Source organism: Rattus rattus, chromosome 2, assembly GCF_011064425.1.
Source record: "Rattus rattus isolate New Zealand chromosome 2, Rrattus_CSIRO_v1, whole genome shotgun sequence".
NCBI classification, from domain to species: Eukaryota; Metazoa; Chordata; class Mammalia; order Rodentia; family Muridae; genus Rattus; species Rattus rattus.
The window spans coordinates 114,017,343-114,044,868 of record NC_046155.1 but is presented as its reverse complement, the minus strand read 5'-3'; the positions used below and the strand labels follow the sequence as shown (position 1 = coordinate 114,044,868).

Below are 27,526 nucleotides of genomic sequence, written 5' to 3'. Positions count from 1 at the left end.
CTCTTTGTCTGCCTGGTTTGTTTGCAGCAAAATAAAGAAAGTTTTCTCTTAAGACAGGATCAGGTGGGGCAGTTGATAGAGAAGAGGGAAGTAAAGACTGGCTGTGAGGTGGTACTTGTTTGTAGACAGAAGACTGGAGGGTTAGGGGATGGGGGGGGGCTAAGACACAAAAGGCTACTTCCGGCTCAAATTTCTTTTACCAAGTTTCTTTCAGGTGAACTTATTCTTTCTTTCTTTCTTTCTTTCTTTCTTTCTTTCTTTCTTTCTTTCTTTCTTTCTTTCTTTCTTTCTTTCTTTCTTTCTTCCTTTTTCTTCCTTTCTTCCTTCCTTCCTTCCTTCCTCCTTCCTTCCTTCCTTCTTTTTTTTTTTTTTTTTTTTTTGGTGGCGGAGGGGCGGAGGGGGGGGGTGTGTGTGGTGGTGGTGGCTAACCATTCTAAAGGAAGTATGGTGTGTGCGCCCTGGGATGTAAAAGGCGTCCCCTCTTCCGATTCTCATCCTCACATCTGGGGGTTGTCTGCAGCTGGGCAGGCCCGGCTGGAGGCTGCAGGGGAAGCCTCCACCTTCCCACCCGGGACATCCTGAACGGCGGCCACAACAACAGGCTCGCGCGAGACAAAGGGGCTGGCGCGGGGCGGCGCGCAGGGCCAGGGGGCGTGGGGAGGCAAGGGAGCAGCTCGGTGGGAGCCAGGGCGGAGATCTCCCGCCTGGCCTCTAGACTCGGCCCAGCCTTTGACCCTCGGTCCCCCGCCACTGCTCTGCTGGCGGCGCCCCGGGAACCGCTGCCCCGGCCACAGCTCGCTCCTTTCGGTCCCAAGCACCGAGCGGAGCGCAGCACCCCCGCGCCGGCGGTATGGCGGTGTCCTGGAGGAGCTGGCTGGCCAACGAAGGGGTTAAACACCTCTGTCTGGTAGGATGGTGGGCCTGGCGGTTTGTCTGTCTGTGCTGCAGCGAGTTTGATTCATTCTCAGAACGTGCGCTGGTGGGATGTGAAGATTGGAAGTTTGGGGGGTTTGTTTCGGACTTTCTCACCTAACCATAACTTTATGCATTCCTCGAAATATCTTCCTGCTCAATGCAAGGGAACTTGACTACAGATTGCTGATGAGCGGGTGTGGAGGAAAGGGGAGTTAAGGCAGCTTTTCAAACACTCACTTCCTATGCTCTTCCAATTGCTTCCTTTTATTGGGCATCTCATAAGCCATGGTGATACCACTAATTTCTTAATTTCAATTTGCACTGGAGCTGGGGAAGTAAGGTATCAGTAACTCATTAAGTGATCTATTTACCACCAACCTTTATTTCAGTGCAGGGTCGGGGTGAGGCCAGGTGAGTGGCTTTTCCACTGATTGAGCATGCTTTCTGTAAATGCTGAGGTTGCACATACAGAGCTGAGTTTTGTGAGTGGCTTCTATCAGATGATTATGTTTCTTTTGTAATTTTTGTTTTCTCTCTCTTTCTTTCACTGGTCTAGCTTGTTTGGCTGTCCCTAAATGTCCTGCTTTTCTGGAAAACCTTCCTGCTGTACAACCAAGGGCCAGAATACTACTACATCCACCAGATGTTGGGCGTAAGTGAATATGGGATGACCTGACGGAGTGGGTTTAAGGCAATCGACTGCTACAGAACTTTGTCAGTACACCCATTTCTCATAGTAATATTTGCTTCAAACTTAACAAACGTGTATTTCTCTCAGCAGTTTGGATCTTTAAGGACCAAGGGTAGTATCTGCTAAAGTGAGCTAAATGAACCTGTCATACCTGGCTAATAGTGCCTGAGGGAAGTTTTTTTTTTTTTTTTTTTTTTTTTTTTTTTGCAAGCTGCACCAGAGAGCCCTGAAGAATTTGCTTCTCCCAGAGGACCAGCTGATGACAGGCTGTTAGTCTACACTTATCAAGGCTCTCCCCCTTCCCACAAGTCTGTCCAGAGGATGTCAGCACTGGTTTTCTTTTAGTGACAGTTCTCACAAAGTGAGCTGTTATTTATTTCTGAGTAGTCTTGGCTGGTTGCCATAGCTTATTGGCTGGGTCTGGTTCTGGTCTGAGGACAGTATCAAACAAAGTCTGCCCTGGTTTATTTCATGTTGATATTTCTCTTTGTTCTGTTTTTCATCTTATCTTCTAATTCTATCTCCACCTTACTAGATCCTGTAAATGGCAGGGTACTCCAGTACTTCGTACAAGGCGACTGAATTCTGCTAAGCAACCACAGAAAGTATAAAATGTGTTATACAATCTTAGGACACCTGAGCAAGCAGATTTATCATAACTGGAGAGGAAAACACATTCTAAAGAGGACACTTATTGCTTTGTTTTTCATAAATTTGTAACTATTTAAAATCACTTCAGCTGAATTCAGTGAAACTAGCTTGAGTTTCATGGTTGAAATACATAGGTTTATCTTTTAGGCTTAATACTCTGCGTAGTGATTAGGACATATCAAGTCTGCAGTAAGCTGCAGCTGAATTAATTGTTTTAAAACAGATTACTGTATTTAAGCTCTTGGTTCTTTTTAACATTTAATACCACTAATTTTAACTAATGGGATCAGAAACATTGTTTTAGAAAAGAAAAGAGACCCCCTTACTGAAGATTCTGGAATTAACATATTTGTCTCTTTTGTCTGTCCAACTTTTGTCTAGTTATTTAGGACTGTTCTTTAAATTGCTTTCTAAATAGACCCAGAGAATAAAATATTTACTATTTTTTAAGTGTAACTGTTCTTCAAATTGCTTTCTAAATAGACCCAGAGAATAAAATATTTACTATTTTCCAAGTGTCTTACACTCTAATGCAAAACAGCAACAAAACCGCACAAGCATGCAAAACCAATCAAATAATTGTAGTTTAATAAACAAATAAAGAAAAATTTCTCTGAGTTACCTAGTTCTTCATTCTCTTTCTTGAAAACTCACTACTTAAAGTGAATTAATAAGTTACAAGTTTTTTAATATGAGGTTCATTTTACTTAATACATAACTCGCCAAACAACTTGTAAAAATCACTTGAGAATTACCCTGGCAGAATTTGTTCTAGATCAGGGTGCTTGTGTTACTACTATACAAATCTAAGAATTGTGTAAAAGCCCATAATTCAGCTTTGGAGTTTGGCTCTTAACGTAAGAGAGACATTTCTTTTTTAAAACAAGCTATGCTAATTACATTAGACTCTTCGTTAGACTCCAACAAGGTAGTTTTTAAGTACTTGGATGCTGTGTAACTTGCCGACAGATAAGATTAAGCTGGTGTGCACATGCCAGTACACAGAGGAACAGACATCGTCAGACCAGTTCTAAAGACATTTTAAAATGTGCCCCATGTTTCTACCTTCATTCTGCATTAGTGCTTTTAATCAAATGACGCTACAAAACAGAGAAGTCCAAGAACTGTGGATGCATGCATGGTAGGGACTGGTTATGTGAATGAAAGGCTCAGCTGGGTGATGTGGAGAAAAGCAACAACAGGCAGACTGATGAAGAGAGGCCACTATACCTTAGCTTTCTTGCACACTCATGACTAATGACAGTGAGTGGTCCAACATTTCAGCCAGACTCCTTGAAAAAAGGAGTGGCCTTTCTCTCACTTTTCACTTTCTTAAGATTACTTGTTATGAGTTCTGTAGTATTAACTTACCTAAGTCTTTGCAATAGATATTTCAGTCTACATATTGTTGTTTAATGGACAAAGCCTTCCATCCTTAGCTTTAATATTGACTTTGTAAAGGAGGATTTAATGTGGTTTTTGTTGACAGTCATCCCCAGATTATCTTTCTAGTCTTAATAAGGATTGTGGTATGGTTTCTCAGGGAGTGAATTTACAGTTTGTTCTCCATAACAAGTACGGCACAATGATGAGATATAATTAATTTTAAAATATATGTTTTGGTCTCCATGTTTTCTATCTTTTGCCTATCACTTGTTTAATAACCTTAAAGCTGTTCAGATTGAACAGTTTCACCATGACAGGGATATAGAAACGATGAGGACTACACAGGTATTGTGATGTTTTAAGTCACTTTCAGGTAAACTTTAGATTAAAAGACAATAGCAACAACAATATCGTGGGATTCCTAGAAGTCAATTTACTTTACTGTAAAACACAAATGGAAGGTGGAAGATGATACTTGCCCCACAAATATGAGGAGGTCCTGAGTTCAAGTGCCCAGCAGGCACACAAAAAGTAGGGAATGGCCATGAGCTCCTATAACTTCATTGCTGTGGGAGGCAGAGGCAGTGGGACTTGGACTTGGTGTTAGTCTAGCTCCAGGCCAGTGACAGACCCTGACTCAAGGGAGTGAGAGTGGTAGAGCCAGACACTAGGTGCCTTCTGGTATCTCTATCCATGTATGAGCTCATGTGCTCAAACACAAGTGTATGTACATACCACACTCAGGGGCATACCTACACACATATACCGAAAAGGGGGGGAAGCACGAAAGGAAATAACACATTTGTTCTGCAAACATTTTGATAATAGCATTAAGTGCTCAGATTGCTGTCATTGATGTATGAGATGTAATAACCTAGTTTTCTGGTACTCGCAAGCTGGAAGGAGCCACTGAGTGTGTCTTAATCCCAGAAAGATGTCGCTATCCAGAGGGATTACTTATTAGTCATTGTTTGAAATCCCTACTTTATATTCACGCCAATTATCTATGGACGTTATACAGACAGTATGCTGGGCATTTTACAAATTGCTTCAGCTAGGAAGCTATTGCATTTGTTTTATGGTGGGAGAAATACAGGGCATGAAGCTGTGGGGCTTGCTCAGATGTCTTGGCTGGTGGTGGGGTCAATGTTAGTGTTGTCTGACCTCTTAGCTCTTCACTCATACGACCTAGTTTCAAAAGCTCCATGCTAGCCCATCTCAGGTACATAACCTGTTGGTTAACATCCTCCTCCTCAGTGTTGCTCAATAAAAATATGGTGCAAGACAAAGTAAAAAGCTACAGGAATTCATTCAAAAAATACCTTTAGCCAAATAAATGTGAAGTGCTATTTTGATATGTAGCCATGATAAACAAACAAACAAACAAACAAAAAACCCAAAAAAACAAAGTGATATTTGACAGTTTGTCATACAAACTAATTGTAATTCGGTATGCTACACTCATTTACATTATAACGTTCTGTTCACTCAGTAAAATGCTGTTAGACACAGTATTGAGATTTTTACGAAGCTTACAGCTAGAAAGCTGGTTCACATACCTAAATGCTCTACACATACAAGTTTGTCTGATAACACAAATCAATGTCAGCTTTTACATTTAAATGTTAAGAGTCAGGTGCCTGTGGCATTTGTCTATTTCTCCTGGTGGTCTCAGCTATTTAAGGAACTGTATTAGATGGATTGCTTGGACTCTAGGACCCTGCCTCAAGAATTTAAAAAAGAAATTTAAGTAATAAGCAAAAATCCAAAAGTTCAGTCTCTTGGTAATCCTAGACACAGTTCATCCATCAGATCACCAGGTATGGCAAGTAAGGGCCTTGGAGATAGAATATTCTTGTCTTGATAGCCAGGTAACCTTAGCATTCAACCAGTCAACCGATGAGCTCACTTATATATGCCTCTGTGACCAGTGAAATGGCTCATCAGGAAAGGAGGTCAAGGTACTGTTACCAAACCCCATAAACTGAGTCAGTTCCCAGGACTCAAGTGCTGGAAGGAGTGAACTTACTTTCCCAAGTTACCTTTTAATCTAAACACACACACACACACACACACACACGATAAATGTTAACGAAAAAAGCAGGACAAAAACTTCAACTAGATCTGAACTTCGGTGGCCTTGTAGTTACTTTTCACTGGACATTGAATGGGAAGGTGTGGAATGTGATCATTGAACTGGACCATCAAACAAACAAACAAACAAACAACAAACAAACAAACAGAAAACCAAACTAAACCAAAACAAGAAACCTTGGAGTTCTGCTTCATGATCTGAATTTGTTGGTGGGAACTTATTAGAACTTTGGGAAAACTAATTTTCAACACTGGAATATTTCCAGATGGGTATTTTTTTAGAGGTTGAAAATCTTTTGACAACAGAGAAAATTATATCTGACACACTGGAAGGTTAAGAAAAGGTGAGATTAATTTGTTTTGATAGAGTTCTTATGATTGTTAGTCTCTGGACAGGTTTGATACAGACAGAGGCAGCATGGTCACGGCTGGTTTATGCTCAAGTTAATGTGCTAATCAGATCCTGTACTCCTCAGGAGATGTTTAATTGTGACACGCTGTGTGGCTTGGAATCTTAACATGGGTCAAGAGAAAACAAAGTATGGGTGAAAGCCAAGATAAACATTGAAACAAACTAAGACATAAAATCCCCTTTACCCATTTCCCATTGAAGCTTTTTAAATAAAGGATTCTGTGGAATATTAAAGATGAAATCTGTTTCCATTTATTTGTTTTAAGGAAGGTGAAATGTGGTTACTCATTTTTCAACATTAATGATTACCAATGTGTTGTGAGCCGCCTTGAGAAAATTACTTTTCTATTTTCTATGGATAAAAAGTCATTGTTTGCAGTATTAGAATTCACAAACACAATTTGACCCAATTTTTGTGTGCATGTGCGTGTGTGTACACACACACACACACACACACACACACACACACACACACACACACACACACACACCCTCAAAGGTTTTGGAAGGTCAAAAAGGTCTGGGCACGTATCTCCATGCTATGGTCCTTGTCTAATACACCGAGCTCTTGCCTCTATCACCTGCAAAAGATGCTATTTAATTGGCATAAATATTTTAATGTGAGCCAAGCATATATCTTTTAGTAATAGATCAAGTCTTGGTCTTCTACCTTATTTTCTGTATAATTTTCATGTAAAGTATTTATTTTCTCTGTAATTGTTCTCTTGTTGCCATGATGGGAACTTATATTTTCTCCTTTTCTCCCATATATATGTGTGTGTGTGTGTGTGTGTGTGTGTGTGTGTGTGTGTGTGTGTGTGTGTATGTATATATATGTATATGTATATATATGTATGTATATGTATATATATGTTATATGCTATATATATATGCTGCAGTGATGTTGTTTTTCTGTTCCTTTGGAAAGTCAAGATTTTCACATTGTTGAAAAAAGTCGTGAGTCTTTGAGTGCTTTTTAAATTTCTAGTGATATACAAGCAAGGCGTTTCTAAAGAGCACCTCCTGATTCCTAGGGCTATAACAGCCTTTACAGAAGCGGGTATCTGCCTGCTCCTGGTGGAGTGGTATTCAGATGAATTGCTGTGGGATTTCAAGTCAGTTTTACTTCACAGCTTTGATTCTGCTGAGGCAGAATATACGTTCTTTGAATTTCAAAGAGTGCTTAATAATTAACTTTTCCTTTTTGTTGTACGAAATATAAAAGTCAGTGTCTAGACTTAGCCACGCATGGATTGAGCTTTCAAGTCAGAGATACTTTCAGGCAAGTGTTTTTGTTGATGTTGAAGTGGGAAAACCTCGTTATTGACGACTGAGGTCATACAATGCAGTCCTATATTATATTACATTAAAAACAATCACATATTCTTTATCTGGTCATACTAGGTAGCAAAGGCAAATATTTTTAGAATTGGGAGTTTTCATTTTTTTCTTTTTGTGAGGCTGAATGGCTTCAGACAGTTACTGTGTAGCACAGACACAGACTGGCTATAACCAGGTATCCTTCCTCAGAGTACAATGATTACAGCTCTGTACAGTGGTCCAGTGTGCATTTGCATACCTTATTGTAGATTTCCTCTTTTACTTTCCAAAAGAGAAAATTAAGGTTCACGTGGTCCGTTTACTATTGTTCATTGAATCAATGGCCCTATCACAATGTACTCTATTGAGTCTCAGGCCAATGTTATCCTCCTGGAATGAATAGCTCTTTATTAATTGGACTCTTGAGATGACAAAACAGGTAATGGCTATACAAACCAGGTGACTTGAATTAGATCCCTGATCTCTAGTTCCATGTTGTGGCACATTCCATTTCCTCTCTCTCTCTCTCTCTCTCTCTCTCTCTCTCTCTCTCTCACACACACACACACACACACACACACACACACGTCCATAAACCCAATATTGATAGACAAAATTAAAGGAAAATAACACATTAAAGTTCATAATGTTATGGATCAGTACCTTTTCATTTTATATGAAAGGATACTTGAAGACAGATGACGATATAAGAAGTTAAGGAAGTTTAGTGACTTGCCTTCAGGGTGAAATATATTTTTAGCATCGTGATTATTTTTGATTCCTCTTACACTGCTAAAGAAGCATGAGGTATTTTACTTAAATTTTCTAATTCCTCATAGCATTAATTTAGGGCTCACCAGCTTCTTTTTGATATGTCAACTGCATCATTCACTTTTATAAATATACAAAGTGGCAATAAATTGTAAGCTGAGATGGATCTTAGCCTTTTATCAAATCTGCTTTTTTCATTTTGCTACAGAAATAGTAATATCTATAACACTGCATAATTGAAGATGAGGCATCTACACCATAACTACATTATAGCTTTGTATTGATTAACATTTAAATTAAATCATGAATTAGAGGTTTTCAGTTTTTGTTTTGAAGCCAAGAAACCGAGTTCTAGAGACTCTTTAACTTGCTAGTCATGCTGTCAGACTGTAACCGTGTTCCTCACGGCTGAACTTTTAGACTTCTGTTTTGTTTGCTGACAAATATAAACTGACTATATTTATTTTTCCAAAATATCATTTTGAAACATGTATTTAGGTGGAATGAGCTATTTAACATATAATTTATATTATTTCATCATTTTTGAGGCCAGAACTGAAGTCTTAGCTTCAGTTCAAGAGTATTAGAGTCTTAGCAGTGTTCAAGAATATGATGGTAGGCTCCTAGACTCACCATAACATCCAATATCGCTTGAACTTCATGAAATTTTCAATTAATTCCCAAATAACTGAACACATGTCCCGACCCTACCTACTGCCTCCACCCTGGGAATCACCATTCTGTTCGTTGCTGTGTGAATGCATCTTCTAGAATCCACTTATCAGTGAGATCATGTGGTGTTCGTATTCTTGGTCTGACATTCATTTAACACACTAATCTCCAGGGACACCCATTATGTTATTCAAGTGAAAGGATTTGCTATTTATCTTGTTTAAACACAGCCTTTTGTTTGATATTTTGTTTATCTCTTTATCTACTGACGAAAGTTGCCTTCTTTGCGTTTGTGCTCAGGGCTTTTACGTACACCAGTATCAGGGTGGACAATATGGAACTGCCGTTTTTGTGAGTTAGTGACCATCAAATGTCAACCATTTTGTACAGTGCAATCTGTAACAATGCTGTCATTTGTTGATCAGACACAGTGTTGTACTTTCCAACAATTATGGAAAATAGAAGTTCCCAACATAATAAAATTTGGAAAACTTAGGTTCACAGTGGTTAGATAAATTCTACAGATTGTGCTACAACATGGAACTCTTACACGCACACACACACACACACACTATATATATGTTCAAAATATATGTTTTAAATATATATAAATTAAAATTTATATATTATATAAATTATATAATATGAACATATATTTATATATCACAATATAAAATATGTAGAATGTAAGTGTATGTATATATAACTGTACATTTATAATTATTTAATTATATAATAAATTATATAACATACAATATATATTTTATAATATATGGTACAAGTCGGGAAGACAATTTACAGGAGTGGAATTTTTTTCTACTGTCTTATGCATATATCTCAGGGATAAAACTGATGCCTCAAGGTCTGGCAGTGATTGTATCTGCTGAGCTCTCTTGAAGGCCTACATTCTCTTTTTAGCTGAGGTTCATACACATCCTCTTACAATGGTCCAGAATAAGATTTTTGGATGTGTGTTTATATTTGTTATTATACATTTACATTTGTCAATAGGCTCTTGACCAAAAGCAAGCAAGAATATAATATTATTATGAAATAAATTTAAATTTATTTATTTTATTTTTGGATGTATAATTTGCCCCTCTTTATGTTCTGTATCACTCACATGCCTGGTATCTTTTAAGGTCTGAAGAAACCACTGAATTCCCTGGGACTGGAGTCATGGAAGGTTGCAAACCATTATGTGGTTGTTAGGAAGCAAACCTGGGTCTATTGGGAGCAAGTGGGAATACATTTCTTATATACACTTTTGTTATTCCCTTTCCGGTTTCAAACATCCCTCCCCTCCCCTTCCTTTAGGTGTTTCCCACCCTAAACAGTCTAGTTCACTGGGGTTCAGTTTCCAGGGTTCTTCCTTGCTTACTAGGATATTATTTTGAATAATGTTCTGTTATTTTATATGTTCTTATATACTTTCTTCAAGTCCTTAAAGAAAATCAAATGAATGAATACTCTGTGAGGAGTTTTATCAGTATTTCATTTTGATATCTTAACTGTCACGGACTGTGATTTCGGAGAATTGACTTTGTGAATTCCCAGGGACTATTTTTAGTTTGAATGCACCAGAGGCCAATAATGGTACTAGTGGTTGTGAATATAGTAGTCGTTTAGTCCAAAGATGCTTTCCTTTGAGAATTAGTCAGTCTGGGAAAATGTGAGGGAGGCTAGTAGTACTGTGATGTGTCACAAAGACCAAAAGAGTTGCTATGGTCTGTTAATGTCATCTGATGGTTATTCTTAGCACTGTCTTTGTGTCGTCAGAGCAAAGCTGAATGTGAACAGCCAATTTTCTAACTTCAGGTCCAATTTCCTTTGTGTTCATCATGCTAACTATTGTGTTTGTCATAGAAATAATTTTTAAAACTGCAGGACTAAATCTGGTGAGGAAATCACTTTGTAATTTCTTGTTATAGAGACCAAACGTTTTATCATTTTTTGCAGATGAGTTTGAATCATGGTCCAGACATTAATATACATTTAGGATTTGGATAAACTAATGTTATTTGAAATGAGATTTAAGTTCTGGGGGCTGGAGAAATGGCTCAGTAGTTAAGAGCACTGACTGCTCTTCCAGAGGTCCTGAATTCAATTTCCCAGCAACCACATGGTGGCTCACAAACAACTGTAATGGAGTCCTATGCCCTCTTCTGGCGTATCTTAAGTGACAGTGTACTTACTTAAGTTCTGAAGATTCAATGAGAAAAGGCAGATGAAATGCTTAGTATCTGGTACCTAAGTTCTTAGAAAATACATAAAATACTATATTTATATATTAGTATAGAGAGTGTGTATTATACTTACTATATTTAAACATGAAATATTTGCTGTAGATGCCATTCAATAGTAATAGTGTGGATTATTTATGTTTATGAATATACATGCTGAAGGGAATTTAGTGACGTAGAGAAGGGAGGAATTTGCTGAGCATCCAGCACATGGCCTGTAGGGCAGATTGGTTTGTCCTTTTTTTCATTATTATAGCACTTACAGGATGCTTAGTAACTAGATACTAAAAGATGAGGCTGTATGTTTGCAGCTTAGCTGGAACATTTGGATCTGAGTCATTTGATTGACCTCGGATTCTTTCCTGCTTCTTGAAGAGAAGAGAAATATGTGTTGTTGTTGTTGTTGTTGTTGTTGTTGGTGGTGGTGGTAGTTTGGATTTCTGTTTGTGTTGTTGTTGTTGTCACTGTCACAAAGTTGGTAGGGACTTGACTGATTGTTGAGTAGAATTTCTGTTTGTTGAAGATTTTTTCATTTAGGTGTCATTAGGAATGGCTGTTATTAATATTAACTGAAAGTTGTTTTTTTTAACAATTAAACAGGAGAAATAGTAGCCATTTTATGAGATTGTTCTGTTTCTTTAAAAGAAGTTAAAATAAGAGAGTAATACTCTTTGAAGCCTCCTCATTGACTAGACATTTGCCTATATTACTATTACATTTTTCCAAAGACCCAAATATTCTTCAAGGCAAATCCTAATTATAAGAGGAAGCTAAGGAATAGAATTTAAACACGAAACCCATTGTGTTATTTTTAAAAGCATGAAAATGTAATTTCCTTTTTTCCTTTCCTGTATTCTCTTCCTTTACAACCATACATAGTAATTCATGTTACTACGTGGTTTCCAGGAAAACACAAATATGTTCTAGCCATATCCGTGTTACACTGAGAATTAAGACTTGAAAGTCAATTTTTCGGGGAACTGAACACACCACAGATGTGAAAGATGTTATATACAGTTTGTGACTCTCGACATCCAACAACTTCTAAGGGTACTGCCATGTGCTGTGCCATAACTCCCTTGAAGAAACATTTGCAGAATGATAAGAGTAGAGTTATCCTTCATGATGAAAAAATGAAGCAGTTAACTTTCAATGTCAAACTCATCTTCTGTTTGAAGAAGTGATTACTGAAGTATGATTATGAATGTCTGTGACATGTTTATGTAATAATAACCTTGTTTAGTAGCAAGTTACTTGAATAGGCAAGGTTCAGCATCTTAAGCCTACTTCACTTTATAGTTTCATATACATTGAAGTTTGTGCTGTGGTAAATTTTAATAGTGTGACAGAATTTTTCTTATAAAAATAACTTTCTTTCCATTACTGATAGTGGAAGCAATGGAAGAATCGATGGAGTGAAAAGAATATAGATTTTGATCAAACTAGTTTGTTGTATACATTTTTAAAAGTTAGAAAGCTAAATTTCAGAATACTTATTATCTGCGATCAACTAATTAAACATTGTTTTACATGGTCAAATTTGTTTCTATGGACTTAGAAATTCCTAAGGGTTTGCAGATGCAGAATATATCAAGATTATTAGAAGTAACATAAACTAAAAGCAAAATAAAATGAGTTATATACTCAGAGTATAATATTTCATGTACCTGAGATTAAAAATAAATTTTAAAATTAAGATTTGTTTAAACCTCTTACTTCCTCTTTGTTCCCTCTTGCTCTCTATCTTCTTGTGCCCTCTTTTGTCCCCATCCCTTCTCTCCCCACCCTGCCCCCCCTTTACCTCCACGTGCCTATGGCCAGCCTTTTCTCTCTTCTTCTACTCTTCTCTCATTAAACCTCTCCACATTGGGAAAAAAAAAAGATTTGTTTAAAGAAAAATTTATGATGATGCCTTTTTTATCATACAACCACACTCCCCTTTCCCAGTAATATGATTTTCAATTTCATGACTTCAAATTACAAATAACCACATTTAATATAATTAGAAAGCTCATTTCAGTTGCAAGAAACAGACTGCCAGTTACTCAAGCAGTTTCCATTTCTTCCATGCTATGCTTTTGTATTTCCTTGTTCACCTACCTCCTGGGTATGCTCTGCCTATGCGCCTTCTCACCACGCCATCCCGATTTCAAGCTGAATGATGGTGCCCTAAGGAAAGAGAGAATATGAAAGTAAAAATGAGCAGTTATAGAAATGGATGAGTTATGACGATGAGGCAGCCTTTACTACTGCAGTTAGTTTTTGGTCATGTTACTCTATAAGTTTCATGGGGATTTTGAGCTTTGTCAGATATTCTTGATTTGAGAAGCAGGAGTTTCCAATTCCATTTTCAAAGTAGATCATAGTGAACAAAGTGAAAATACCTTTCCTTTTTTTCCATAGTTCATACTATCTAAGGATAACACCTGGCAAACATCATTGGTGGTCTATAGTAATGGATTTCAACTGATGAGAAATGACTCCCTTAGATCCCAAGGATGTAGGCTTCCAATAGGAAGGTCCATTCTTAATTGAAGAGATGGTGTTTGCTATTGGGAGTTGTCTGTCTTCCACTTGTTACATCTCACTCTGCTTTTCTGTAGGTTTGGAGGCAGACCTCGGCTGTAGAACCTTTCACTGAAATAACTGTTCAGATATTTAGTCCATATATTTTTGAGTGTAAGAGAGAAAATGAAATTTTTTGAAGAATTTAGTTTCTGATTGACTGGATCCACCGTTTTAAAAATTTACTTGAATAATACTGGACTATCGTATTTGAATGTGTCAAAGATAAGGAGAAAATAGATTTCAGATGGAAGATTTTAGATTATAAAATTTAATTTGTTGAAGTCTTTTTTACATCCATTTTAATTTCCATTGAAACCAAGTATTGGCCATTAAACTTTTCTAAGCATGTTGTGACCCTTAGCTTAAGTGTCAAATATGGAATTAACTATAAAAGTCAGGAGTATCCATGGAAATGATATGATATTAAATAAAGATAACACATTTTTATGGGCAACTGATCAACTTATAATCTTCAAATTATATTTTATATAATTTATTAAAATTTCAAGGTCTTGTTTCTCAATTTCAAGTTGAAAACATGGGTGTTTACTTTGGCTTTTAATTTTAGAATGAATGTTGGGAAATTTTGAAAATAGTTTAATGGTGTGGAATGAGGCATTGGTATGGTTGTTTTGAATGAAGTGTGTTAGGGAGGTCAAGACATGCAGTGGTCGTAGTCAAATGTGCTATCCCAATTCTGTGGGAAAAGCCAGGCCTAGCTTAGCTTTCAAGTCAACCATGCTCAGCAAAGTCAGTTATATGTCCACCCCGCCTCCCCAACCTTGTTCCATTCCCTTCTGTTGAAGGAGGAAAGTGCAGCAGTGCAGTGTAACCAGATTCTTTAGCTCTTGAAACTTTGTTGTACTAGAAAGTAGTAAAAATTTAGGGGTGAGCATAAACAGCAAAAGCAAAAAGATGATAAGAAGAGATGATTCATTTCAGCAATGCCTTTCAACTAAAGAAGTAAAGCCACTTTATGGGTTTACTGGATGCATTATTATTCCTTGAAGCCAAGTGAAGACAGTTTTCAATGCTCTTTAAATTCTTCAGTTCTAGATTCTGGAAGCCAGTGACCTGAGTTGAGGCCATTGGTGTTACTTGAGATACAGATTTTATTGCTTTGTGGCTGGTGATCTCTTCCATTAACACTCTCTGTAGAAGTTCATGGATATGCTTTCAGTCAATCTTGAATTCTATTCATGTTGAATATTAACTTTCCCAGACAGACACAGTCTAGAAGTAAATTGCTATTGCCCTAGGGGATTTGACACATGAAAGACAAGCTAGACATAACCTGACAGAAATAGCAAGTTCTGGTATTGTTTTCTTCTCTATAAAGAAAGAAGCTACAAGCACTTACATAATATCTACATCTTCCATTGACTTCTTTTACACTTTTATAAGGAAAAGCTACCATTTGCCATGAAAATGAAAACAAAATTTTCTTTTTAGAAAGGATTGAAAGAAATATAGTAGCATGTAACACAGGAAAGATTTAGGTTGGCAATAAGGAAATCTGGATGCTGAGTTGGATAGGCTCTAACTGGTTAGTTACATTTTCATTTTTATGAGAAAACAATTCCTCAGCCTCTTATATTTCTTTAATTACAGTATGTGCCTGAATAGTTTATTTGTGAGTATGTATATGTTATGAACACTACAGTGTATGTGCCAAAGCTAGAAAGTAAAATAAGATGTTTTCTTCTATTTCTTTCCACCATAGTTTTTAAGGTATGGTATCTCATCCAAACCGCAGCTCAGTTATTGGCTAAAAGGTATGGCCAGTGAATACCAGGGTCTGCCAGTCTCTTCACAGCAGAACTAGGGATACAGAGAGGACTCACTACATTCAGTGTTTCCTAATACCCTAGGCAAGGAACTTAGGTCTTTATGCTTCTGTGGTAGGTACTTACCTGACATCTCTTTTCCAGTCTGTTCCATCAACTTTCCCTCTGAATGTTATTACTTCTTTTGGAAACTTTCTTTTCCTTAGGCACTGTTTAGACTGCGAAAAGGAGTGAACTGGAGTATAAAATTATATGACAGTTAAAAGTTCTAAGCCAGCTTATGAAGGGAAGTGTGTTAGGATTATTTGGATTCAGTTAAAGCTTATTACGGCAAGAACTATTTCCACTGACTACAAAGTAAAAGTGTTTTAATGTTTGGTTGCTATGATCTTCCCTCCTTCCATTCTCTACCTTCTCATTCCTCCTTTCCACTCTCTCATTTTTCTTCTTTTCATCTACTTTCTCTTCTCTCAACTCCTTATCTTTTTCTTCCATCTTTAATAGTGCTGGGATCGAGCTTATGGATTGACATGTATTAAGCAAATATCCCACTATTCAGCTAATTCTTATTTTGTTTTTGGTATGTGTGTGTTGCATACATGTTGTGGGTATGCCTCCCTGTGTATATATGTGTGGGAACTACAGGGAGACATTGTATGTCTTCAGTATCACCCTTCACTCTATTTTTGAGGCAAGATTTCTCACTGAACCTGTAGCACACCAATTGGCTTGAGTGGCTGGACATTGGCCCTCCAGGATTCCCCTGTCTCTTACAAGTGATGGGTTCTGGGGATCTAAACTCAGTTCTTCATACTTAAGTAGGAAGAGTTTTATGGAGGGGGCCATCTCTCTAACCCTTTAGTACATATTTTCTTCTCAAATGATGTCTTCCTCGTATGGAACATCTATTGTGTTATACATTTATATCCTTATAATGATTTATTTATTATACAAACTAATGAAGCCATTTACATTAGGAATAAATAATTGATTTATAGTCACAAGAGCCATAGTGTCACAGACATTTTAGATTATGATTACAAATAAACAAAATAAAAAATAACAAATACCTCCAAAACTTTGAACATTGTATAATAAGCTTCTTTATGGTGTTGTCTATTATCTGTATTTGTTTGATGACCACAATTATTTTTGCCACCCATTACTCAAAGCATGTTTTTTTTAACCAGTGAGTACCTATTATAAATGAATGTCTTTGTTAATGACCATGCATTTTGAAATTACCAAAAGTAAGAGGCAGTTCTGGCTTTGACACTTTACTTGTACTGACACTTGATAATGCAGGGAGATGTGAATTATCAAAGATAAAATGCTCTGGCATAGAGCTAAACATACCTTGGGGTGGAAAGAAATCACTGAGAAATGTTGCAGGCTTGTCAGAATATCAGAAAAGGGGGGAAAAGATGTAGAGGGTGGAGTGAGGCGTTTGGTCTAACAGGTCCTCACAGAAGAAGTAAGCCTTGAGCTGGAGTTAGAAGGTTGTTACAGTTTGTCTGCTTGTCATAGCGGCTGCATAAGGTCAATTTGTGTTGCAGAAGATATAGAAACAGTGTGAGCTGGAGATAGGGAAGCAAGTTTTGAAGTGATAATGTAGTCTAATTTAAGAGTGCATCTGGGAGCTAATCTGCACCATGTATGAAAATATAGCCTCATGGCCTCATGGCAGCATCAATTTGGCTTCTTAAAACCACAGTAATATAAATTGAGACAAAAATGACTTGGACCAACTGACTTCTGTAGACTCACAAGAGTTCTTGGTTGCTGTCAGTGGTTTCTTCAAATTAGGCTTTGCTCAGTTCCAGAGTAAGTCTGAGTTGCTAGAAACTGGAGAATAGAAGAGGACTGGCTACTTTTGGGTGTTAAGATAGAGCAGTTCTGAATTCTGATCCTATATCGAACTAGATTTCTTGAATAATTACTTTTCGTTATCCCTTTATTTTTTCCTAATAGAAGAATGTTTAAGGACCATTCGTTCTTTCACTGTCTAATAGTTGCTTAGAACTTCCTTTGAATTTATTAGATATATATGAACAAATAAAACTTACCTTGATAACTGTAGTGGACACCCTACCAGATAGAAGAGAAAATGGTAAGACAGAAAGAATAGAGGGCTAGAGGGGTCCTTGTTGTTAGGTACCACTACAGTAAGTTCTATGATATTCAGTTAATCCTATATATTCCTTTGTGATATACATAGTATTATCTCTTTGTTGTTTCCTTCTGTTTCCACATGAGAAAAATGAGATTGAAATTCCCTAAATTTCCACAGCTAGTAAATGGACTTCAAACTTAAATTTGCCTGGCTTCAGAATGCATTTTAAACAACAGCAACAGCACAACTAGCTGTGTCTTGAGGGGTCCGGGACAAAATTGTTGTTGCTGTTGTTATTTTTGAGTATGTGTGTATGTGATATGTGATACACACACACACACACACACACACACACACACAGACACACACAGACACACAGACACACAGACACACACACACACACAGACACACACACACACACACATATATATATAATCATACACACACTTGTGTGTGTGTGTCCATGTTTTGTGGTAGGTGTTATAGGCACATGTGTGTGTGAATAATATATGTATGTGTGAATTATGGATGTATGTGTTTGGGTGTTTACATGTGGGTATGAATGTGCATACACTCTAATGCAAATGTGAAGGATGCAGACAAGGGGATGTGTTTCTTTCAGCCTTATTCTCTCGAGACAGATTTCTCATTGCACCTAGGCCTAGGCAGGTATCAATTAAGCTGTCATTCTTCAGATTTGACTCCTGCAGTTCCGGAGTTGTAGACACATGGTCTTTTCTGACTTTTTACATGGGTCTAGGACACTGCACTCAGCAAACACTATTACTCACTGAGCTATCTCTCTTGCTTATCACCCATCATGAGATATTAAAAAAATCTAGGATTTTAGAAAGTAAACTGAAGGAATGTTTATTTCAAAGTAGTCCACCAGCTTTCCCATCCAGAGTCAGATTTTGAAATTCTTGTAAAGGCTTACATGTAATGATAGGAAAATGTATGGGTTGAGTAAAACGTAAGAGCAGATGAATGGGTAAGGCAGTATTGTGCTTTGGAGGAATACTACAGAAGGTGTCTTCTGTAGAAGAGAAGTTCCTCTTCTCCTCTGTGCTATGATTTATAGTTAGGAAGGTGATTTACATGATGGAAATTTGTTTCCCATTCGTGTTTCTCAATAAAATATCAGTGCAGTTTACTTAAATATAAACAGAAAGATGAGCAGATGACTTGCCAGTCTGTGAAGGGCTGTGGCTTTAAAATGTGTAAGAATTTGGCTTTCACTTGGTTTCATTAAAATGGGAAAGAAAACTAAATCAAAATTAACCTTACAGGGTTAAAAACAAAAAATGGATTTTGACAAATAATCCAAATCACAAATCCAAATACCAAATCACAATAAAATGTGTTTCATGAAACTCTGAGGGATTTTTATTTTTATTATTTCTAAAACTGGCTGATTGTTGGCTCACCAAGAGGAAGCTACAAAAGTGACCAGATATACCAGCTTACTGTTAATACCCCTACGCCTTTTAAAATGCCTTTGGATAACAGATTTGCATAGTCTTTTATTTGTGGAATGTCACATTTCTCCAAATTATGGAGAGAATTCCTAGTTGAGAGAAAAATGTTCATTTGAAAATTAGTTTAACAGAAAGGGTACCTGGTGTGTTCTTCTGTAATCAGCTAATTCACAGATTTTTTTTTAATTGAAGTCTTTTAATAGGTTGCCAGGAATTCAGATGGAGAAGCAAAACCCACACATGTGAAGCTTTAAATCTGGGTAAAGTAAAAAAGGAAAGCAGAATGGTGGATTCCCAGTCAATCTTAGTGAGGTGCGGGAGGAGCAAATTCTGTACCCATTCTCTTTTCCTCATTTTTTTTCTTTCTAGTATAGAAAAAAAGGGTTATTACATCATAGAGGTTCCCAGGAATCACATTTATGCATTGTGAACTCAAGGACAACCATTCTTGAGTATAATTGTCCTATAATATGGGATCTTCGGATGACAGCTGGCAGTAAAGACTATGGTGATCTTCCTTCCGTGCCATCCTCTGCAACAGTTAAGGGTTTGTTTAACAGAGATGCTTTGGGAAGTGTCTTAGATGATAAGCAACACTTACAATTATTGCAAGAGTGATAGAGGCCACCAACTCCGTTCAACATGACAAAACAAGATCAGTCCAGGAAATTATCCCCTTCTCAGACCCTCTTATCTTCTGTTTTAGATATCCATGTCAGGAAATTGTTCTCCAGTGCAGCTGTGTGGGCGGAAGTTTCCAGGAAACAGATTTCATCTCCTCATAAGGAAAATAAAACAGGGTTGACAGTGGACAGACTGCTGTCTCTGGAGGAATTCCAACAGGATGTTTCCTATTGGATATAGCCTGTCAGAGGAGTGACAGACCCTAGGTTGTATGGAAAGAGATAAGGTCCTTGTAGTTTCTAAAGAAAAGGTATGGTGACAAGACAGCAGAGGGAGAAAGACCCCTTGAGCATGCTTAATGCACATAAAACTTATTGGAACCTCTCTAGATATCACCATGGAGGATACTCAGAACAGAAGAGAGGTTAAAAAGAGAGCTTCCATATAATCTAGTGGTGTCATTCCTCAGTCAATATCTGAAGGGAATTAACTTAGCATATGGCAAAGATACCTACGTATCCATGTATAGATGCTGTAATCCCAACAATCAATTATGGACTTAGCTTAATGGCTATTAACATATGACTGGATAATGTAGTACAGGACACATGTTTATTCAGTTTATTTATAAAAAACAGAATAAAGGCAGGCCATCTGCAGTGAGTGAAATTGGAGATCCTTCTGTCAAGCAAAGTCAGATCTTGAGAGAAAAAATCTGTACGTTTCTCTCATATGTGGAATATTGGCTTATTTTTTAAGTAGAAACAGACAAATAGAACAAGAACAGTTATGGAAGAAGAGCAGGAAGCTGGGTGGGGGGGGTGGTATGTATTCAAGTATCACCATGAAATCTTTTGCTTGGTCCAATCAGTGCATGATAATGATAAAAATAGAGCGTATGGGGAAGCATTAGATTCACAAGCACACAGATTGCCAGGAGCACATAGGCTTATGGAAAAAGAGCAGAGAGAAAATGATTCACTAAAAGGCAACGTATTAGTAGGCAGAGCCCATCACCTGGTAGTGTGATAATGTACCTTTAAGAGTTTTGCCATTTGTAATCAATTACTAAAAATCTGTCTTGTAAAATATTTAGTATATAGGGAAATTTATATGTGAGATACTTATCTTAGGTGTTTCAATCTGCCTAGCATTAGAAACATCCAATGATATGTAAACGTTCAAAGGAATACATTTAATCCATTATCATATATACAATAAAAGTAATATAATTAAGGGATATTTAATATCACAGGTGAACTGGCATATTTCATATATTTAAGAATTCTTAAACATATTTAAGAATGACATTTGTTTAGGTAGATTCAGGTGTTCGAATGTAAAATACAACTAAGGGTTATTTTACTATAAATACATCCCCCCCATTTCTTCCATTCACTTTTAAGAAACTAAGATTAACTTTCTTTCTGCATATTGGACAAAATAAATTAAGATTAACAGTTAACAGTTCAAAAGATTATATCTGAAAGATATACAACTCAGTTTGTTATGTGTATAAATTATGAAATATTAAGTCAAACCAACTAAAATATCTACCAACTCAATAAAAAGAATCTATTTTTAGTAAATAGAGTAGCAAAATAATTCACTGATGAATCCTGGTTAGCACTGATTCCCTTTAATATATAACTCAGACATGCTTGCTGCTTTACAAGACTGTCCTCGGGTCTAACAAAATTTCATTTCCGTTGTTAACTATATGAAGTAACATAAGTGATAAGCTCCCCTCTCTGATTTCCTTCTAGTCTGTTCTTTGAGCATAGTCATCCTTAAACACCAGTCCCTTTAGTGCCCACATCTCTGCCTCAAACACACTTGCTCTATGCTATGTTCTGAATGTATGTACCTTCTCCCCTTTCACCATCATGACGATTGCTTTAAGAGGCAAGGCCTTTGTTGATGAGGTGAATAGGCCATTAGGTTAGAGTCTGTGAGACAGACTAATTTACACCGTGAAAGAAGAAACAATGCATGGCTATGAGGAAGTCATTCTTACCTGACACCAAATTTGCCTTAATCATGACCTGTGAGATTAAAATGTTTGTTGTTCATAGAATGTTTAACTTATAGCTGTCATCCAGTGTCAACAATGGACTAAGTTTCTCTGAACTGACCTTGGGATAAAGGCAAATTTTAACTTAGCCGTGGTAATTTTACTCAGGACGTTGAGGTGGTAGGAGCTTATATTAACTTAACCTGTACTACATAGTTGTAGACAAGCCTAGGCTGTATGGATACCCGAAAACAACAAAACAAACAAAACCGGAGGAAAAGAAAGACTATTCTTATTTAATATAATGTGCATAATCTAGCGTGATTTTCCCCAGCTGCTTCTCAAGCTTCATTTTGTCCAGCCCACTATCCTAATGCAAATCCATTGGCCAACTTTAAAAACAAAATTCTGTGTACACGTGTGTGGGGATGTGAGTTTATATAACCATGGAAGTCAGAAATAGGTGTTGGATCCCTTGGAACTGGAGTTATATGAGGTGGTGAACCGTCATGTGGGTGGTAGGAGCTGAACTCAAGTTCTCAACAAAACTGAACCATCTCTCCAGGCTCAGTTCAGGACTGGCTTAGGCTTGTATCCACTGTGCTCCCATTTGCCATGCACCATTATTCATCCCATTCTTATATGAGATATGCTTCATTAATAGGTTACTTTGGTTTCCACATAAGATCTCAGCATTTTGTTTAATCAAGAAAAGCTTAGTAATCTGCCATGTAGATCTAATTTACCTGTTACATGCACACATACTCTATCTTTCTCTTGTATGGTGTTTGTTACTGTTAAAGTCCAGCTTTCCTTATGTGACAATTTGATTAATATCTGCATCCCCTACTACAAATATAAGCACCCTAAAAGGCAAAAGTCCTCTCTATTTTAGTTTACAAGCTGTGCATAGGAGTGTGTAGCACTGTACATATGTGATGAATGAATAATACAAGTGGAGCAGATAGTATTTCCTGTAGGCATGGAGAGAAGAACAGTTAGAGGAATAATATGAGACAATGGCCCTAAGGCACTGTTAATTTTATATTACTGCCTGCATTTTCAGCCATTTTTCATGTTTCACAAAACCCTAAAATCTAGGATTATTTGATTATTATGTTACATATTTCATATTATTTATGTTAAATTTATATTATTTATTTCATATAGCTAATATTTATAATAGTATATTAGATTAGCTTTATAGGCTGTTAAATGGCTACAGATTTAAGCTGTGAAGTCCTCTCTTTGAAAACTCAGGGACTTGTACCCATATGTTCTTTTGTACCATTTTGTAATTGGGCAGGGCTGATTTGGACTTGTTTAACAACACAGCATAAAGAGGGTGACATAAAAAGCAGATGTTGGTTTCTTGTTGCTATTGAGTCTGGGAAATCCAGGAACAAGCTTCCATTGTGTCTGGGGAGGCATTTTCAGGACTTGCAAATGTCTGCTTTAAGGGTTCATTTTAACATGGCGATGAAAACCATGGATATAAACAAACATGCAGACAGATGTGGAACATGAGCTAGTCTTTCCTTCTCTCGGAGTTCTAATTCTATCCTGGGTGTCTGACTCCTTTAAGCTATTATTTTCTAATATGCTGAAGAATTTCAGCCTAAGAACTAATGCTTCAGGAAATAAGCTGGGTTGGGGAGGGGAAGAGCAAGCAGTCTATAACAAGAATTTATGCCTACCTACTCATTTAAATGTATTTGTAATCTTTAAATTACATCACAACAGGAATTCTCAGTTAATTATCTATCCCAGGAACTTTGGAGCAAACCATAAACTATGAAAATCACACTGCCCTCTAGTGACAACTGTCTTCTTCAGATGTGGGAGCTCTAGAGTGATCTCAGGATGTGGATGCTTGTGAGCCTATGGCACAAGAGTGACGAAATAAAAATAAGTAGACTTAGCAAACATACCAGTGTAGAATGTTACTCAAGAAATAGGGACGCGAGATGTTTTCCTATAATACCATTTTTAAACTATTTGTCTCCATTCTTTTCATTCTCTCCACTGTTTCTGAATGTATGTGTTTTGTACTCTGGGAATTCATGGAAAAGTTTTGTTTTAGGGCTTTTTTTTTTTTTTTTAAAGTGTGTATTCAGGAAGCATATGTGAGGAAATGAATCACTGGTAGAATTTCCAGTTGGATTTTGCATCACAGAAAGGAAAAGAATTCCAAAATAAACTCTATACTTCCCAAAGGAACCTTTAAAGTCACTTTGATTTGAATTACTGTGTGATTTAATGTAAACACAATAATTAAACACTTCCAGACATGCAATGACTAGTAATGAAGAATATTTAAATAAAATATTGAACCTCAAAGGAAATAAAGATAATTTATTTGTATTTTTAAATCCTGAACTCTTATGTTGAATTAGATTTTAGTTTACACATTTCAAGAGATGCCTTGATATATTAATACTGTAGATAGAATAGAGTCCCTTGGGTTAAAATTTTCTTATCATATTCTGATGCCAGATTAAAAGAAGTAACAGGACATTTCTCTGAAGTCCTAGATAAACAACAAACCCATCTCTCTGTAGTTATAAACACACTTCTGACTGAGGTGAGAAAATTGTATGTAATGTCTTCATTAGCCAGTTCAGAGAAAATGATGTTTATGTGTCTATGTAAGTATACTTGCTGAACTGTATCCCTAAGGTATTCTAACTCCTGACATGGATTAGTCTGGTGAACATATTATTTACCTTTTATCTTTTAAGGAAAATTATTGCTTTTTAAACAAACACTACTTATCTCATCTATTCTTTGGGAACAATAATTCATACGTTAACAACAACCTTATGTTGGTAGAGTTGATATTTTGCTAAGCACTAATATGGGCCTCTTGGGGGCAAAGATACACTAAAGTCAAGAAACACATTCACTTGGTACATATGTCTTAGTATTCTTTAAGCAGGTTCATTTGGTGACTATTCCTGGAAAAATTTACAGATGGGACCTTATCATTTATTCTTACAGGTAGTATTTGCCAGAGTATAATTTAATTCAGTATCTGAAAACTGATTTGTCAACACCAGAGAGTACTGAGTTTCCAAAATATATGTTAGGCAATGTGATTGTGAGGTTGTATGAATAAGACAAAGATTACCTGTGATGGAAATCCATTACTGATCTTGAAAATAATGTCCCTGTTATGGACATCAGCACTTTATTAAGTTCTTCCTACATTGCTGGTAATGAATTAAGTTCTTCCTATAATTTCCTTGGTTTATTTTGTTTTATTTTGTTAGATTTTGTTGCTGGTGTTGTTGTCAGGGGTGGTATTAAAGCAGGGCTTCACTGTGCAACATAAGCTGGCTTGAAACTTTTATGTATCTTTTACTTTTCTTAAATTTGCTACCTTCTTACGTCTGCCTCTTAAGTATTTTGGTTATAGCCCTTCAACACCATTCCTAGGTTTTTAAGAAGGGTTTTTCTTTTTTTTTTCTTTTTTTTCTTTCTTTTTCTTTTTCTCCAGGGCTGGGGATTGAACCCAGGACCTTGCGCTTCCTAGGCAAGCGCTCTACCACTGAGCCAAATCCCCAACCCCCCTTCAACACCATTCCTAGCTACTTCTTTATTTTAAACACACAGAATCTACTCACTGTTGATCCTCAGTTCTTGGAACACTGTAATACTTTAGGCATGGTCCTAATTAATGTTTTTATGCTTACTAAAATTCTGATAGAATTGCATGGGTGCACTTACAGTCACAGTGTTTTACATCTGTACCCTTTGAGTCCTTTTTAATAAACCTGTACGTTCCTTTTATCTTACAAGAGATTCCCATTGCCATGAGGTTTGGGTTCCTTGTTAGTCTACTATTGAAATAAAATACTTATGTTTAATATACTCACTATATGATTTTTAAGATTAATTTCAAGCATTTAATGTGTTAGAAGTGCTCACATGTACAAAATGTCTATATTTATGCTCATCAGTACAGTTAGTTGTATACACACACACACACACACACACACACACACACACACACACGCACACACACATTAGTGAGTACATATCTTGCAACTCCTTTTGGCTTTGAGTTACCCCTCTCAGGATGATATTTTCTGGTTCCATCCATTTGCTTACAACACTCAATGATGTTCTCCATCCCCCCCCCTTTATTGGATATTTTAGGTATTTACATTTCAAATGTTATTCCCTTTCCTCCTTCTCTCATCCTGCCTTCCCCTTCCCCCTGCTTCTGTAAAGATGTTGTCACTCCCATCCACCCACTCCCACCCACCCATTCCCATCTCAATACCCTGGCATTGCACTAAAATAGAGAAAAGAGCCTTTATGGGACCAAGGGTTTCTCCTCCTATTGATGCCAGACAATGCCATCCACTGCTACATAACAGTATTTTATTGTGTAAATGAACCACATTTTCTGTATCTATTCTTCCATTGTGGGGGACATATAGGTTGTTTCTAGTTTCTGGCTATCATAAATAAGGCCACTATTAACACAGTGAAGGATGTGCCCCTGTGGCATCTTCTGGGTTATGCCCGAGTCATATAATAGCTACATATCCTGGTAGAATTTATTTCTAATTTTCTGAAGAACTTTCAAATTGATTTCCAGAGTGTTTATACCAGTTTGCAATCCCATCAGCAATGGAGAAGTGTTTCCCCTTCTCCACATTCTCCCCAACATATACTGCCATCTGAGTTTTTGAACTTTTGAATTTTCCATTCAGATTGGTATAAGGAAGAATCTCAGGGTTGTTTTGATTTGTATTTCCCGGATGACTGGTAACTTTGAACATTTTTGTAAATGCTTCTCAGACATTTGAGATTCTTCTGTTGTGATTTCTCTGTTTCGTTCTATACCACATGTTTTGATTGGGTTGTTTGGTCTTTTGGAGGTTAGCTTCTTGAGTTCTTTATATATTTTGGATATCAGGCCTCTATTGAATGTTTTCCCCAATGTGTAGGTTGCTGATTCATCCTATTAACTCTTTCCTTTGCCTTAGAGAAGCTTTTTAGTTTCATGAGGTCCATTTATCAATTCTTGATCTTAAAGCCTGAGCTATTGTTCTGTTTAGGAACCGCCTATCACCAATGAATTAGAAGCTCTTTCCACTTTCTCTTCCATTAGATCCAGTATATCTGATTTTATATTGAGGTCCTTAATATATTTGGACTTGAGATTTGTGCAAGGTGACAAATATGGATGGATTTTCATTTTGCTACATACCTCCTGCCAGTTAGACCAACACCATTTATTGGAGATGCTTTCTTTATTCCATTGTATATTTTTGGCTTCTTTGTCAAAGATAAGTGTCCATAAGTGTGTGGTTTTATTTCTGGTTCTTCAATTCTATTCCATTGATCAATCTGTCTGCCTTTCTACCAATACCATGCAGTTTTTAATCATTATTGATCTGTAGTATACCTTGAAGTCAGGAACAGTGATTCCTCTAGAAGTTCTTTTACTGCTAATAATTGTTTTCTCTACCCTGAGATTTTGTTTTTCCATATGAAATTGAGAATTGCTCTTTCCAAATCTTTGAAGAATTGTGTTTGAGTTTTGATGGGGATTGCATTGAATCTGTAGACTGCTTTTGGTAAGATGGCCATTTTACTATGTTAGTCCTATCAATCCATAAGCATGGTAGATCTTTCTATCTTCTGAAGTATACTTCAATTTCTTTTCTTTTTTTCAGGGATTTGAAGTTCTTGTCATACAGATCTTTCACTTGTTTGTTTAGAGTTAGCCGAAAATATTTTATATTATTTGTGATTATTGCAAAGGATGTT

The 27,526-nt window shown here is 36.8% G+C and overlaps 1 protein-coding gene across 2 annotated transcripts in view; it reads left to right on the top strand.

The window, feature by feature from the left end:
* Positions 1-807: 807 nt before the first annotated feature.
* Positions 808-27,526, top strand: part of Nox4 (NADPH oxidase 4) — a 152,374-nt gene continuing 125,655 nt past the window's right edge. Inside the window, exons 1-2 of one of the 2 annotated variants that reach the window (XM_032895944.1) lie at positions 808-907; positions 1,472-1,567. In XM_032895944.1, the coding sequence (XP_032751835.1) occupies positions 851-907; positions 1,472-1,567 (153 nt within the window). In that variant the 5' untranslated portion in view covers positions 808-850. The remainder of the gene's footprint in view (positions 908-1,471; positions 1,568-27,526) is intronic. The other variant, XM_032895945.1, reaches the window with a different exon arrangement.